The sequence below is a fragment of the Coloeus monedula genome, assembly GCF_965178545.1.
Source record: "Coloeus monedula genome assembly, chromosome: 2".
Taxonomy (NCBI): Eukaryota; Metazoa; Chordata; class Aves; order Passeriformes; family Corvidae; genus Coloeus; species Coloeus monedula.
The window spans coordinates 109,078,967-109,095,803 of NC_138782.1; the positions used below are offsets into that span (position 1 = coordinate 109,078,967).

At 38.6% G+C, this 16,837-nt stretch overlaps 2 protein-coding genes across 6 annotated transcripts in view; one reads left to right on the plus strand and one right to left on the minus strand.

Moving 5' to 3' along the window:
• Window positions 1-6,418, plus strand: part of VSNL1 (visinin like 1) — a gene marked incomplete at both ends in the record, with an annotated part of 46,162 nt that extends 39,744 nt beyond the window's left edge. The window contains 2 exons of one of the 2 annotated variants that reach the window (XM_082303044.1): window positions 5,133-5,348; window positions 6,221-6,418. In XM_082303044.1, the coding sequence (XP_082159170.1) occupies window positions 5,133-5,348; window positions 6,221-6,418 (414 nt within the window). The remainder of the gene's footprint in view (window positions 1-5,132; window positions 5,349-6,220) is intronic. The other variant, XM_082303045.1, reaches the window with a different exon arrangement.
• A 5,418-nt stretch (window positions 6,419-11,836) lies between these two features.
• Window positions 11,837-16,837, minus strand: part of SMC6 (structural maintenance of chromosomes 6) — a 40,734-nt gene continuing 35,733 nt past the window's right edge. For 3 of the 4 annotated variants that reach the window (XM_082301611.1, XM_082301608.1, XM_082301609.1), the window contains 3 exons: window positions 16,232-16,384; window positions 14,439-14,536; window positions 12,586-13,115 (listed from right to left, as the gene is read on the minus strand). In XM_082301611.1, the coding sequence (XP_082157737.1) occupies window positions 13,007-13,115; window positions 14,439-14,536; window positions 16,232-16,384 (360 nt within the window). In that variant the 3' untranslated portion in view covers window positions 12,586-13,006. Of the gene's footprint in view, window positions 11,984-12,585; window positions 13,116-14,438; window positions 14,537-16,231; window positions 16,385-16,837 lie in introns of those variants that run through there. The other variant, XM_082301610.1, reaches the window with a different exon arrangement.

The following is a 16,837-nucleotide window of genomic DNA, read 5'->3' on the forward strand; positions in this document are numbered from 1 at the left end:
GCCTTCCTGACAGGTCCTGACAGTCACAGTCTGGACACCTCTTCTCCTTCTCATGCCTTAACATATGAAGTGCAAGAGTACAGTGCATTGTAGTAAATTTCAATTATTTTATTTCTAAAGGAGACAAATAAAGAGTAATCTTTTTTCTTATCCCATCAACTTCTGTGCTTGTGCTGCTGGCAGGAACCCAGAACTTCATCTTGTTGGAAAATCAAGGAGCAACCTGCTCCCCATCATCACAGGCATCCTCCCCAGTGACCTTGGTTCTGAGGAGCTGTAAGACCAGGCTAGACTAGCAGCTATCAGCATCTGGGTTCAACTTTAAGAGTTTGCTATTAAAAAGTACCTGTCTGAGCTTCCAAAAGCAGCCGAACATTCTCAAAGTGCTCATGTTCTCCATTGACAAACTTAACCTGGATGCCTAGCAGACTTATAAAATAAAACCCTAATAAAGCAGATAAGAAGGGTAAGTAAATCCTTCCTAAAGCCTAACAGCATCAATTGTTTAATGCTTGGCTTGTTTTTATTTGCTGCCCCTTGACGCTTGTGCTGCTCCTTGCACTGGCTGTGCCCCCTCATTCCCCTTCTCTGCTTCAGGAGCTGGTAGTGCTGAGCCCCAAGGGGGGCATCTCCTCTGACAGGGGAATCAGCAGCTGCTTCTTCCCTCTTCTCCAAGCCTGAGATTAAGAAGCCCTGTGCCATCTTCTGCTTTCCCACTTCCTGTTCTGTGCTCCAGCTCCCATCCCAGCTCTGGAAGCTGTGACCTTACATCAGTGACCAAGTTGTCACCTGGGCATGTGTAGGCAGTGTGCCCTGCTTTCTGTACACTAGTGTAATTCTGCTTTTCTCTATTTTATAGCAGAATTTCTGTTTTAATAGAAATGCATCTCAATATCCCATGATAAAATATCACATGGAAAACGAAGCACCACTCAGGCCAGTCTATAGGTTCACTCCACCCCATCCTATGGGGCTGGATGGAGAGATCTTTTGTTTCCCAACCCCTCCCAATCACTGGGGAATTTTGGGGAAGTTGATTTTGCATTTTTTTTCTTTATGTTTTAGCCATATGGTAAAGTTTTAGCCATATGCTTTAGCATATGCTTTATGCTTTTGCAATAATTCCCTCGAAAGATGATCTGAATTAATTGATCACTGAGTTGCCTGTGAACAGCATCACTTCAAAGAGGCTAAAGCAGCTGCAGCCAAGTAGATAAGTATTTCCAGGTATTTGACCAGTTTCTCCGAGGATTATGTACAATTTGTAGGTGTTATTCGCTAGATATTCTGATTCCAGGATTGCTTGAATGATAATCCTCTCATACAAAATTTAGAAGCAGATTAAGGGAATTTTTTTAACCTTCCTTTTTCATTTCCTAATTGGCAGCTGACTGCAGTGATAACATTTTGTTCACACCCCAGCATATTGATCTAACTGGTTAGAAAATACACAGACCAAGCAAGAGATGAATCCTAGAATGGTTTGGGTTGAAAGGTACCTTAAAGATCATCTAGTTCTAACCTCCTGGATTGGGCAGGTATGCCTTTCTCTAGACCAGAGAGACCTTTCACTAGATGAGACTAGAGAAGCAGAAACAAAGGAATGAACAGTGTTGGGTCACCCATGGAACTGGCTGGTATATTTTGTCTTGATTTTTAGATGAAAAGGGTAAATCAGGAGACAATGCTGGTGCATAGAGTGTCCTTTTCAGTGGTAGGTTGTTGCTTTCATATGTAGGTTGATCACCTGGTCAAGGGTTTGCAGAGAACACTGAAGGCTGAAGGCGTACCTGAAAATCCCAGTTGTGTTTCTTTACTTTTTTCTGAAATATTCACTGAGCTCATGCCAGAGGCAGACTAAACCACCCTCCTCATATTCCCTCTGACAAAAAGTGGGTGTTTGTCTTCCAGAGATCCCTGTCTCCCATTGCCTCTTTGTTACACCACTTGGCTTAGACTGCCCTGAAAGTAGTTAAAGCCTGTGCCTTTATACTTGGCTAAGGCCTCACTGTATTTCAATAGTCAAAAAATGTTTTACCAGAGCTGGCTTCTTTTGCTCTGTAATTGTTTTAGTTTTCTTTTACTTCATGTCTTATTTATTAATAGTTTCAAAACAGGCCAATGGAAATCTTCAAGTAGGTTCTTAAACAAGTTTTGACAATGTTTTTGAGTTGTTCTGAGCTAAAAATAATACAAATCAGCAGGTACAGACTGGAGAACAGTGCCTTCAGTCCCTAAATGACCTTTTACTGCTTTTGCTCCCTACAGGAAGACAAATAGAAAAAAAAAAAATTAAGAAAAGGTAACAGTTCCGTACGAGGCTGTAAAGGCCAAGGCTTAGCTCTGAGCAGTGCCACTGGTCTTCTTCACCTCAGAAGAGAAAAACTCATGGACTTGTCTGTGATAAAAAAATTAGGATATTTTTTTCCCTGCTACATGAGGCTAATGGTGTGACCAGCAAAGAGGTAGTCACAGCTTGCTGATGCTTCTCCAGTGGGAGACCAAAAAATATGTTCCAGAATAACTTAAAAATGGTCTTCATCATCTCCAGCCACTAACCCATCCCAATTCCCCTCTTTGTTTTTGGACTCTTACATGTTTTTGGGTGTCTGACACTTCTTCCCTTTTTGGGTAGGTGTGCTTTTTCATTGTAATTTAGTTCTTTGGTCTCACCAGTATGTTTGCACCATTCCTGTGTTTTGGCTTTATGGGCAGTGAAAAGAAGAGTCCCAGTTCCCTCCAGCTATTTACCTTTCTTTTACAGAGACTGTAGAGTGACAGTCATAGGAACAGAGATCAGGCAGCATCCTCAGCAACAGTCAGCTCCAAGCAAAAATACTTGGAAGACCGTAAAATTTTGAAGTGTTTCGTTCTGTAACACGTACATCACAGGATAGTCATCAGCACTGATTTAAAAAGCAAAAGATTTGTCCTTTCAGCTTTGAACAGACAGCAGACTCTCAAGAATAAAAGGTGGGGGACATGGAATTCATGGTGGAATACAGGCCATGAGAGCCATTTCTTAACCTCTCAGCAGTGGATTGGAGAAGTGCACATTGATTTATACATACACATAAAATTAAATATCACCTATGTTAACATTTGCAGCTGGTACAGGAGTTGGAGGGGGAGGTAGATCACGGAGAAGAGGAAGCAGTGAGGATTTTCGATAACATGCAAATAACATTCAAGTTTTGGATAACATTCACAATCTTTGTTCTGACCCTGAATGCAGGGCTGTGAGCCCAAGGAGCCTTCCCATGGAGGGAGCTCTCTTTGCTTTGACAAAAAGTTGAGGCTGTCACTAGAAGAACAATTGAGCAAAGTCTGGTAACTGCAGTCACTGCAATCCTGAGTTGTATCAGAGAACCCAAATATCTTTGTATCTGTTGATGAGCCCAATCATGATCATATTTAAAGACCAAAGAGCAGAAAGTACAGAAGGCTGCAGCAGTATCTCGAGGTATTTACAGCTCCATCAGTTTTGATTATTAAAACAGAAACAGGGCTAGGGGTTGAGTACAGGCACAGAGGTTACATTTTCAGGAGGAGACAATACCAAATGCTCTTTCAGCTATTGGAGAAGGGGTGTAGAAGCAGTGGGCAGATGCTGACCCTTACAAAGCCAAGTGAGAAAATCACAACTTCAACAGAGCTATTAACCTGAATAAATGGAGTGGGTGCGGCATCCTGCTCACTTGATGCCTCCACAGCATATTCAAATACCTTCCCAAAAAGGTACTTGGGAAGTGAGACAGGCATATTTGATACCACTTCTGGGATAATACAGCATTTTGTACCCCTTTAGGAGTAATTAACAACAGGGAAATATTGTGAATGGATGGAGTTCGGCAAAATTTAACCCTGCTCTCTCTTTTGGGGTGAAAAGAAGGATTTTGCAATGACTGTAATGCTACTGAGCCAGAGAAGCAATTCTAGCAGTCCTATTCAGCAACGCAAATGCTATCTACAATGGTGTCTGAAAAGCTGGTATCAAGGAAAACAGAAAGTTGAAAGAACACTTTCAGGTTGGGGCCCCTGTGGCAACACAGCAGTGGCTCCTGACATGACCCACACAGCCACATAGTGCAAGCAGCTGGCTGAGCTCTCAGTTTTGCATTTTTAAGCCAAGACACAGCTCTGGATGGGGAAATAGAAAATTGTAAAATGCAGCCCCACTTAAGCTGCCACTGAAGACCTTCCTTCAAACTTACATTATAAATGCAGTACTTACTAAGAATTGGAATTTTTAAAAGCACAAAATAAGCTGGCTCTCCCATGAGGAGTAATACATGTTTATATTTTAGGAGCAGGAAAACCTCCATGAAGTTTTGCTGGGAATATAGAAACAAACATTGTTTGTGTATGGTCCTGGCACTGCAATAGGACTTCAGCACTGGTTTAAAACCCCCTTTCTTTAGGGGTGTGTTTTCTTGAGCCTGGCCCACAGAAAGAACAACTACCGGCTCAAATGTCTTAAACCATATACTTCCTGAGGGGAAAATATATCAGCTGAAAACCTACATGTTATGGTCATTTCAAATATTTTGTTAAGCTACAGTCAGTTAGTGTTCACTGCTAATGGATATTAAACATGAAAAGCATTGCACTGTATCGTTTAACTGAGTCTCTCTTCTCATGTACTTGAATGTTGGTTGGCAGAACAGAACATATGTTCATAAGGGGTTTTTATGTTATGTGTGGCTTTTTTTTTTTTTTAAATAAATGAAGTTATATAACAACAATCCCACGCATATACTTGGTTGCAACATGTCAAGGGCTAGTTAAAATTCTCTTAGAATGCACCCTGGCTGCTGTATTTCATAGTCAGAGAACATTACACACAAACTGCCATTTACAACCAACTTAAGATTCACCTAGTTAATTTAGCTTTCAAGCAGCTTTATATATATTTCTGTTATGGCTTGTGGAAACCTGAGAGATTTTTGTAGAAATAAGTTTTTAATAATTATTCCAGTGTAACTGTTAGAGAACCTTACACTGCAGATCCTCAGTTTCCCACAAAGCTCATCAGCCACTCTTCATAAATGTCTCACTTTGGTGTTTTGCAGGCAGGTATACAGCTCTCTCCTTTGCATTTACACAGTTCTATATATTATTTTATTTTGCAGTTCTTTCCATATGGAGATGCTTCTAAGTTTGCCCAGCATGCCTTCCGAACCTTTGATAAAAACGGAGATGGGACTATCGACTTCAGAGAGTTCATTTGTGCCCTGTCCATCACCTCACGAGGCAGTTTTGAGCAAAAGCTGAACTGGGCCTTCAACATGTACGACTTGGATGGTGATGGTAAAATTACAAGAGTGGAAATGCTGGAAATTATAGAGGTGAGATCCATATGACATTCAAAAACATCACAACATTAATAAAATTTGATTCCTTCTTCACACAGAGTTGAGATTTTAGGCTCACCAGAGGCTGTACACTACATTAAATGCACATTGCACACATTAATCCTGCACTGACTGGTGCCCAAGTGGTAAAAGCACACTAACATGTTATTAGATGTAATCTTGGAGAATTGCAAAGAGTACATATGTGCATATAAGCTTTTAAATATCCAGAGATTTTTTTTTTTCCCTGATGAATGGATTAACCATAAGAACAGCCTGGCACAGGATTTACAAAGCCAATCTCAAAGTCATTTGACACCCATGAAATTGCTGAAGCCTTACTGGAGATTAACTTCAGATGATTACACAAATTTACAGGGATAACAACACACTATTTTAAGTGTGCTCTCACAGATGGGCTTAAAGATGACCACAACATATAAGAGGAAGGATAAAGTTTGCCTCCTTCATCATCTGCTGGCAACTTGACACAGTAGTTAACATCAGATTGTGCCCACATGTACACACAGAAACCTATTTAAAGGTGATGACTTCTAAAATTAATTATTCAGAATTTATGTGAAATATTTCAACTAAACAATTGATCGAGAGAGTAAGTCACAAGAGTTTTACAGGAAGACAAAGAAATTCATTCTGGGCTGCAAAATGTAAGCAAAATAAACCTACATCTAAACAAAGTAAAATATATTCCTCCTTGGTTTAAGTCTCTGGACACTGGATTTTGAAAAAAAAACCCCAAAAAAACCCAACCAAAAAATCTTTGCAATCATTTTGTTGTTAGAATATCACATAAAAAAATTAGATTGAATTTCATGCTGAATTTTCCATTTGGTTTCTTTCCAAAGGCCATCTACAAAATGGTGGGCACTGTGATAATGATGAAAATGAATGAGGATGGTCTGACGCCTGAGCAGCGGGTAGACAAGATCTTCAGTAAGATGGATAAGAACAAAGACGATCAGATCACACTGGATGAGTTCAAAGAAGCTGCAAAGAGTGATCCGTCCATTGTATTACTCCTGCAGTGTGACATTCAAAAATGAGCTGATGTACGACGCGTCATAGACTGCACAGAAGTTTAATGTTCCATTCAGTTTGCAGCTATTTCCACACACACAAAAATTTGCTTGGACTACCTATAAATGGACTTGCTTCTTGTGTTTGAAACACTTGTGTGCATGAGAATGTCATTTGCTAAAGAATTTTAAAAGTATATATTATAAAAATAAACTGCCACAACGTGATGTGTGCAATGTCATTTCATAACAATCCTCTTCCTCTGAAGCCTGTGCAGCAGGCCTGTGCTGCAGTGAATTATATTATTTATTGTTCATGTTTTACTGATGCTAGCTCTGTGTCTCCTAGACTGAGTAATGTTAGTGACACTGAATTCCCATGGTAATGTTAACTGTTTATTATAAATCATGTCACCATTCTGCTGTAAAGTAGTACTGGACAGACAGAAGTGAAGAGCTCCTCGGCTCCCAAGTCTGATCCACACGTGCTTGTATTGTCAGTGGATATAAATGTACTTCATTTGCATGCCTTTTAGGTTTGCCTTAATTCTTACCTCATTTGCATCCCTTCAATCTGGAAAGAGCTATGTCAGAGGAATGCAGTATATTAAAAAAAAGAAAATCCTGATAAAATTAACCCTTTAATTAAGAATATATATAAATATATATATATATAATGTTTAAAATATTGTTTTATTGCAAGTTTAAAGGTTTTATTGGAAGTGTATTGATCTTTGCCAGAATTTTCAAAAGCTTCCACAGAGGTTGCAATATATATGTCACAAAATAAATTTATAACATTTGACCTTTTCCCCTAATTCTTATTTCATGTCTTCAGCATGGTAATAAAAAAAAAAAAAAGTTAAATCTCTTTAATTATCTTTCACTGTACACTGGGAAATATGTATTTCATTATTGAAGCATGAAGAAAAAAACTACTTTGCACTCACTCACTAGAAGAGTCATATTATACAAAACCAAAAGTTGTAGTTCTTGTATTTAGGGATGGAGCAGCTGTTGATGCTGTAAGATGCTATTGCTAAGATTTACCAGCACACCTACTAGACCCGTGCTGCTTTTTAAGCTGTGCAGGTCAAACACAGCTTATTTTCTTGGCCTAAACCTGGTTTTTAAGTGTTTTTCCCTCCTGAAGTAAGAGACTTTCCTCTTACCATATGACACTAAACTACCCTGTGTTTAATATAAACAGACATGTTGTTAAAAATCACTACTGATAAATTAAGCATAAAGTATGATGATAAAGGAGGGATAGTGAGGAGAATCAACTTCCTCCTCAATTCTATGTTCACAAATCAAGTTTCTCTCTATCCTGTGACAAGTTCTACACACCCCTGGGAAAGACTGAAGAACTATCAGACTGCAGAAATTGCAGATAAAACTTTCCTATGCCCCATTTCCCTGATGCTTTAAACAGTTAGTTGCTTGCTGGATTTAAAAAAAAAAAAAAAAAAGCAATCTGAACATCCTACAATTGCATGTTTGATATTTCTTTCTTACCTTATGAAGAAATGAGACCGTACTTTTAATAGCTAAAAATCAAACAATAAAACATGACACAAACCAAATCATTCTCTGTATTTTCAAATTTAAAAAGTGAAGCTCATCTTAAAATTAAAGGGAAAAGAAAACAAGCAACAAAAAACAGTTTTACACAGTTTGCTAAGAGCTGTTGTGGGGAGGATCATAGAATCAATTGCTGCCACAACCACAGCCATCCTCTCATTTTGCTTCGTATTCCAAACAAACAGCAAAAGCAGAAATATCAACTGCATTTTCTAATACCAGAATTCTACTTAGACTACCCAGGTAATATAGTCTTAGCAAATTAGGGAGGGATATAATTCATGCATTTGGCCGTAACCTAAAACACACATTCTAGAAATTACATACTTCTGAGAATGATATGCCCACAATGAATACTTCTCAGATTTTATGCCTCTGGTTTACATGTATGAGAAGCAATACCTCATTCGATGTTTCCCTGGACCTTGAAGTTATGGACAGGCTGGACAGGCTCCATTTACTTCAGTGCAGCATTAAGCAATGCACTGCCATCCAAAATGGCTGACAACTCAAACACAGTCAAATTCAAAAACTTAACGTCAGCACTGCAATCTTCTCTCTAGGTAGCCCCTATAGCAAACTCTATATTAAAAGAACCAGGCATATGATAGTTTTGAGACCTCAGTAGGATCACTGCAAAAATAAGTGCATCCATGCAAGGGCTTCAGTAATTGCTTATTCAGAATTAATCCTCCACCATGAAAATATGCTTACAATAATTATACAGTCAGGAACATATCCTCATCAAGTACAGGGTAGATTAGATACAATGTACTGATTTGAACCAAAGACCAGAATTGTTGCCACCTCCTCCAGTATTTCAAGTAGGTCTGTAAAACCTTGGGAGAAAGCTGAAGTGTTAGCTCAGTAGGAATGCACTAATTTTCCTTAAGCTTTTTTCTCCACACAACTCATTATAGAAGTACTAATGAGGATAAATGCTTTACTCTTTACTGCCTCTGCACTCTTGCCTTTTTTTTTTTTTGGATGCTGAAGAAAATCAGGATAAATAATGCAATGCCATTCTATCATGTCTGAAAAATACTCCAAATTCATCATAAAATCAAGTCAAGCTAAACATGTGGCTCATGATCATGTCCTAGAATCAAAGAATGGTTTAGGTTGGAAGGGACCTTAAAGATGATCCAGTTCCAGCCCCCCTGCAGGGACACCTTCTACTAAAACAGGTTGCCCAGGGCCCCATCCCAGTTGATCTTGAGCACTTCCAGAGATGGGATGTCCATAACTTCTTTGGGCAACCTATTCCAGCATCTCATCACCTTCACAATAAAGAATTTATTCCTAATATCTAATCTAAATCTATTATCTGTCAGTTTAAAGTTGCTCATCCTTGTTCTGTCACACCAAACCTTGCAGAATGTCCCCCTTCAGCTCTCTTGTAGCCCCTTTAAGTACTGGAAGGTGCTATGAGGTCTTTCTGGAGCCTTCTCCAGGCTCAACAGACACAACTCTCAGTTTGTCTCCATAGCAGAGGTGCTCCAGCCCTCAGAGCATCTTTGTGGCCTCCTCTGAACCTGCTCCAACAGGTCCATGCACTTGCTACGCTGAGGACCCCAGACATGGATGTAGTACTCCAGCTGGGATCTCACAACTAGAGAGTGGTAGAATCACGTCCCTTGACCTGCTAGTTCCAGACAAGTTTTGCCAAGTATGCAATTTGCAAGGTGCCCCCCAGTATCTTCACATAATTCTAAAGGTGTAAGTACCTTGAATTACAGGATTATAGAATTGTTCATGTTGGTAAGGAACTTCCTAGATCTCTTGCCCAGCTTCCTGCTTGAAGGAGATGCAGGAGTCTATTCAATAGACTCCAAAAACTTCCAAGGACACAGATTTTACAGCCTGTTTGCATAACATGCTCAAATGCCTCTTATCTTCATCATGAACAATCCCTCCTCCTGGTTAACTCAGCCAGAACCTCCCCACTTCAGTCGGTGGCCACTGTTTCTTGCACCACACACATCAGCAAAAATCCCACGTCCTCTTTTGTCAGTAACCTCCTCACAGCTGCCAGGAGTCTGCCTGTTACCCTGGGTGTTCCGAGGTCTGCCAATAGAGGCAAACAGAGTCAGCATCTGGTGAAGAGCACAAAAAGATCCCTTCAGCCCCAGAAGGTGTGCTGTGGTTGGGGAGCTGTGTCCAGGTGAAGAGGCTACAGGAGGAAGTGAACAGGCTGCGTAGTATTTGAGTGAAAAAGCAAGAGATAGGCTATTTACAGAGATGCCACAGTCTCAAGATTCTCAGGAGTCTCAAACCTCCATTGTAGTGGAGAAGCAGGTGGACTCAGAACCCTGCACAGTAATTAGTAAAGGGGTTTTAGTCAAGGGTCTGTCCAAGACGAAGGCTGGAAGCAGGTCACTCCACATACCAGGAGGAGGTTCCTCCTTCTGAAAACAAGTAGGACTGGAACTTTCTACAACAGGTATGAGGCTCTGGAAAAAGGCCAGACAATTGATGAGGTGGGCAAAGGTCCTTCTGGGACAGAGGGGCCTCCTAAAGCAACACCTCCTGCACACCACATCAAGACCTCCTCTGTTAACAGGAAAAGAAGGGTAGCTGTAATAGGAAACTCCCTTTTAAGGGGAATGGAGGGCCTGATATGCAGACCAGACTCACCTCACAGGGAATTCTGATGACTTCCAGGGGCACAAATAAGAAACATTACTGGAAAACTCTCCAGTCTATTAAGGCCCTCTGATTACCATACACTATTGGTTGTTCTAAGTGGCAGCGACAAAACAACAAAGAGAATGCTGAGGGCAATCAAAAGAGACTTGAGGGCCTTGGGTTGAAGGATCAGAAGCACATGTAGCAATTCCCACAATCCTTTTGGTAACAAGGAATAATATTGACAGGAATAGGCAGATCCACCAGGTCAACACATGGCTCCAAGGCTGATGTAAGTAAAAACAAAACTGTTTTTTTTACCATGGGATGATCTATTCAACACCTGCTCTACAGACACCTGATGAGATGCACCTGTCTCAGAGAGGAAACTAGCACAGGAGCCACCAGGGCTCACTGACAGAACTTTAAACCAGCTTGGAAGGGGGAAGGGGACAAAACCAGGCTTACCAGTGGGGAGCAATGGGATGGTATGCCAGAACTTGAGAAAATGAGCACTAACGGGATCCCTCCATCTCCTTCAGGTTTGTTGGCTGCAAAGCACCACACCTAAAATGTTTCTGCACTAACGCACACAGCATGAGGAACAAACAAGACCATCTCAAGCCTTTGGCCCAGTCCCAGAGATTTGATATCACTGACTAAGTGACACTGTGTGGGATAAGTCCTATGATTGGAGTGCCCTGTTGGATGGTTACAGGTTCAGTGGGATGGGCAGGGCAGATGTGGAATGGGGTAGCACTGGACATCACGGAAGGGATGTAATGTATGGAGCCCACAGCTGGCAATGGCACCACTGAAAGCCTCTAAGTAAGAATCAAAGGACACAAAAAATGGAGATGTCATCTTAGGAGTCTACTACAGACCTCCTGGCCAGGACGATGACACTGACAAATGGTTCTCTGAGGAACTAAGGGACACTTCCAGCTTAACTGCTGTTCTCCTTATGAGGGACTTCAACTTGCCAGAGATCAACTGGGAACATCATAGAGCTGATGGGTCCCTCCCAACTCACCATTTTTTATGGTTCTATGATTCTATGAAGTATATTTCCTTCAAGTCTTACCTAGCTTCCATATTTTAAAGAAACATAGAAGTTTAATACTGTGCTGTGACTGAAAACAAATTAAGGTACAAAGTCAAGTTAAAACTTACACTGTAATAAGGTTTTATTGAGGAACTGCTATTCACTAAAAAAGTGCAGAAACTGCTGAATGTTTTTCTCTGAGTAGTCTCAACGGCTTTTGTAGCCACATAACATCAAACAACAATAAAAAATCCTCCAAAACAACAGCAAAAAAGAAAAGCAGCTGAACTCTAAAAAATGATTTTTTTTGAAGAGCTGCCAACAATTTCAAGTTCCTGGAGAAAAAAAGAACAGGAGAGAAAAAAAGGTTAATTTGAGGGACTTTGAAAAATCTGGTTCTTCTTTCTCCCTCTTATCCCCAATAAATGCTTGCAATATCTAAATATATCAAGTTTAAGTGCTCTAGTCCCAGGGAGATGTGGGAGGGGAGGAAAGACAGGGAGACCCAACAAAACACAGGGCTACAATGCTGTACAAAAGTTACTGTATTATTTCCCAAAATTCTTATTCTACTTCCTTCCCATAGATTGGAAAGACTTGTGTCTATTTAGTTTATCATAATAAAATGAACATTTAGAGACTTATTCTATACCTTGGAACTCAAGAGTGTGCAAGAACTAGTCTACTGGAACTAAGAAACTAGGTTTATAATGACACAACTTGCTAGGTTTTGTAAGCTCATGTCCAAAGACACTCATACTCCTTAGGAAAGGAATGAAAGGATTTTTTTTCCCACCAAGATAACATACTACAAATAAATTTTTCCCTTTTCTAATTATGAAACTATAAGTTCTAATAGCTTCTCATGTTCAGCTACTGTGGTTTCACTGGAAAATAAATGAAACACATTTTACTGCATGTATTAATTAGCACACATTTAAGAAATAAAGCATAGCTAGGACGAAAATATTTTTAACTTAATGCTAATTTAAGTGTGTAGAGACACTAAAACATTACCACAAGTATTAGTTCAAACGGTTTATTAAAATATTACTTCATAGTTATACAAAATATATTTCGTTTTTCAAGAAGAAAAAACAGAGTAACAGATAAAAAAATTCTATAGTTGGTAGCTAAAAATATCAACAGAACATTCAAAATTTTCTCCTCATCCAAACTGTGCTTATTCTTGTTCTGTGCACACAGTAATCCTTTAAAAAATTATTAATAACAATACAGAAATATCTTCCTGAGACTATCTAACAAATCATCATCTTTTTCAGCATCAGGAAGCAATAATTTTACACATATTATTCTACATTTGTCTTCAATATTATACCATATTCATACAGAGATACTTATTGATCTTCATCTCTGTTATTCCTATTTTGGAAATTCAATGTTCTTTGGTCTCTTGGAGGGTCTGGCATGCGGAGGATTCGAATATGGGGACTCATAGGCAGAGAACTAAAAATAAAGGATGCATCATTTAAGCAGCGTTTCTTCTCCACAAATTTTAGTATTTCCATTTAATTCTTTACATTACATATTTTCCTTTGAATAACTCCATCTTTTTTCTTTGACAGTCTTAAAAAACAGTAACATGGGGCGAAGTTTGGACTTCACTGAACTGATCCTGGACCCTGACTTCAGTAAAAGCTTGAGGTAAAGATAAGCAGTCATTTCAATCATGTGATTTCTAACAATTAGACAGCCTTAATTAGAGAAAACGTTCTTTTATGAAAACCTCCAAATGAACATATGATGGAATACAAATAAGGACTTGCCTTACAGATCCTGAAGTAGCACACACTATACACACATGTAATCAATCACATCGTACTAAGAATGAGCAAAGTTATTAAGCACACATTTAGTCAGGCTTCTTCACTGATTATCCTAAATGGATTTTTCCTGAAGTTGCTCCCGTATTTTTGTTAAATTGTTTGCTGAACATGAAACATGTAACAATATAACAAAACCAAACTGAACTTGAATTATTAAATTTTTCAACAGTAGCCATACAAAAAGTCCTGTATGTTTATTGGTTTCAGAAAATCTCCACAGAACCATTTCCACTGAAGTAACAACAGATACCACTACTCTACTTTTTATATACTGTAGTGAGGGAAGACAATTAGGAATAAATCTATCAAGTTCATTTTGAAGACTGCTTTAATTACCCTCTTCAGACTTCACTGGTTACTGGGTTAATAGAGAGGAGCTGGCTGCACAAGGTTAGACACATGACTGCCCCCTTAAGCTGGGAGTGGCTCTACCAGGGATTTATATGGGGGTTTTGAAAGAATTTTGAACCACTACATCAAATGTTCAAAAAATGGTGCAAGTTATGAGTCTCAAGATCGGCAATATTAAAATCAATAAAATAAAATCAACTCAAAAGACAAACACCTTGAAAGTATTGTAGCATTAATAGAAAAAAATTCTAAGTCTTTTGTTATATTTGGAAGGGGAAAGGGACATACAGGGCTCTAAGCTAAGAAGCTCCTTTTTAACAAAATAAAACATTTCAAAATGTTGTTTCATTTCAGATAAACCGATTCAAGTCCCACTGAATTACAATAATGTAAGCAAGGGTAAAAAAAAAAACCCTATTTAAAAAATCCTTTAAATTCCCAGAACCATCAGTAATTAACTACTTAATTGTTTATGTTCTACTGCTACAAACAGCAGAATTTCTTTCTCCTCGTACTTAACTTTTTCAAGTTACACTCCTTGCAAGAGAACTCCCTTGCAATTCTTGTATCCTGAAATAAAACACAGTATTACCTCATGGTCAGGGGGGTGAACAAAATGAACTGTCGATGCCTCTGAAAGTCAGCCCTCTCCAGAATCATGTCAATGGCAATTCTTCTGTTAACCATGTCCTAAAGACAAAACATTTGTCAGGTAGTGATACTGACAGCAATAAATACACTAGAAAATATGATTCTAGAAAACCTACCAGAATTAACTGCTATACAGTCAAGGTTAGCTACAGAAAAATAACCAAATAATACTAATAAAAGCTAAGAAAAACTGGGTAAACATAAGGGTTAAATTCTAAAGGCTACAAATTATAGTCTGGGAAATTCTTAAACTGTACTTTTAAGTATACATGGGCAATGGAAGGCTCCTATCAGAACAATCACACACTCATCTACTCACAGTGTTTTTCTATCAGCTTTGATGTACATACAGTACTTCTTTACTGAGTATGCTGAGATGAACTGTATTTTAGCAGAATAATGTTTCCTGTAAAATCCTGACTCAAAAATCACCTGAAAGAATTTAGGGGCTCCATGAAACCTCTGCTATGATATCATGGAGCTTGTTTTTATTAGGATTATTACTGTTACTATCATTATTGCTATTTTGAACGTAACCTTATGCATTAGGCTTACTGAAAAGGATGTGCAACAGGAAGCTTTTATTAGCAAGGACTAACAAAGTTCTGATGCTGTGCAGTGTTCCTCATGAAACCAGAGATCTCCCACAAAAACACACCGTGGAGTCCTCGTGTGGTGGGGATCTGTGATTACGCCAAGAGTAACTACAGAACGTGTGGACAGTAAGGCTGCACTTACTGGCACTGTGGTGGACAGAAAAATTGTGTGGAATTATTTATGGAACAGATGGCATGCAAGTTCTTTGCAAGGCTTACAGTTCTGAGTATCCACACTTTTCAGGAAAGATGGGTAAATTTCTTCACAACTAACTTTTTTTAAAAGAGGACCTATGATTTGAAAGTTGGCTGAAAAATGACTGCTTCACTACCTTCACTACCTACTGTCCTTTTTGTAATTCTTTAATATAAACTATATTATCTTTGTTCCCTTTAGGTGATTCCTAGCAAATAAATGATTGATGAGGAAGGGACAGTGAGGCAAAATTAAATAAGCCAGTATCAAATCTTTGTCTCATAGAAATAAATGTTTTCTCAAACTCGTACCACCCTGCATATTAATAAGTAGGAAATAAATCTTAAAAAAAAAAAAAAGAAAATAAATTTCAGAATGGGTTAGTGGCCTGTACAGGGAAGCTGTACACAAAGGTATTATTTATCAGTTTTAGATAACCTTAGTATTTATTGTTCATTATTCTGCATTTCAGCATCTTGGAAACATGCTACTAGCTGAAGTCTGTTTCTATAAAATGAGTAGCAACAGTGAACTCAATTGCTGCATTTGCTCTGAAAAAACCCCACACTGATCTCAAAATTGGCAGAAATCAAAGCACATGCCCAGACTGTCACAGCAATATGCAGAGTCAACCTCTGACAAACAGAGTAATAGCTGATTTATTATTTTTGTGCTGAACAAAGGTTTGAGCACGTAAATTAACAGAAATGCTCCTATTTCTCCATACCAAGTTCAGAAACAAAATAAGCTTCAAAAGTCACGGAAGTCAACAAGATCCCTAACAGATTTTGTTTTGGGGATTTTGATTTTGGTTTGGGGGCTTTTTATAATTTACAGTTAACTACAGTGGTTTTAAATCTAAGCAAATCAAGTAACAACCCAACGATTTCACTAATTTATACACATCAGAATGGGAGACGTAGTTTTAAGTTTAAACTATACCATGTAGACATCAAATTCATCCATGCATCTGAAAGGAGATTCAGAAATGTTCCACAGAGAAAGAATGAAACAAACTGTGGAGAAGGAACGTTCACCTCCTGACAGGGATCTCAGATCACTACGGGAAGCTTTTTCTTCTTCTCGAGGCTGAACCTTGAAATAAAAATATTGGAGCAATTTTTAAATCTGAGATGAAGCCATACTAACAGAATCATAATTCTAATAGCAAACACATTAGAAATGAACAGATAGAGATTACTTGAAAACAATTTTCTGCATTTCACTGCAACTGCCATTCCGGAATGCAATGGCTCCTAACCATTTAGTAACACATTTCTAGGATGACTGAAACTTCCTCTATCACAGTCATACACACTGAACAGATTGAATGACTCTGTCAGTGTTTTGTTATACAAATCTCTATTTTCAATAGCTCTTAAACGATGTTTAATAAATGTCAACCAGTGTAGTTACATTACAGTAAAATCCAGTGGTTACCAGCTACAGTAAAAAAGCAGGTGATTGATTTACAGCAGAATTTTAAAGGAGGAAGAGATTTTTTTTATGTGGAATACATGAAACATTGTGAACAGCCATTTGGTTACA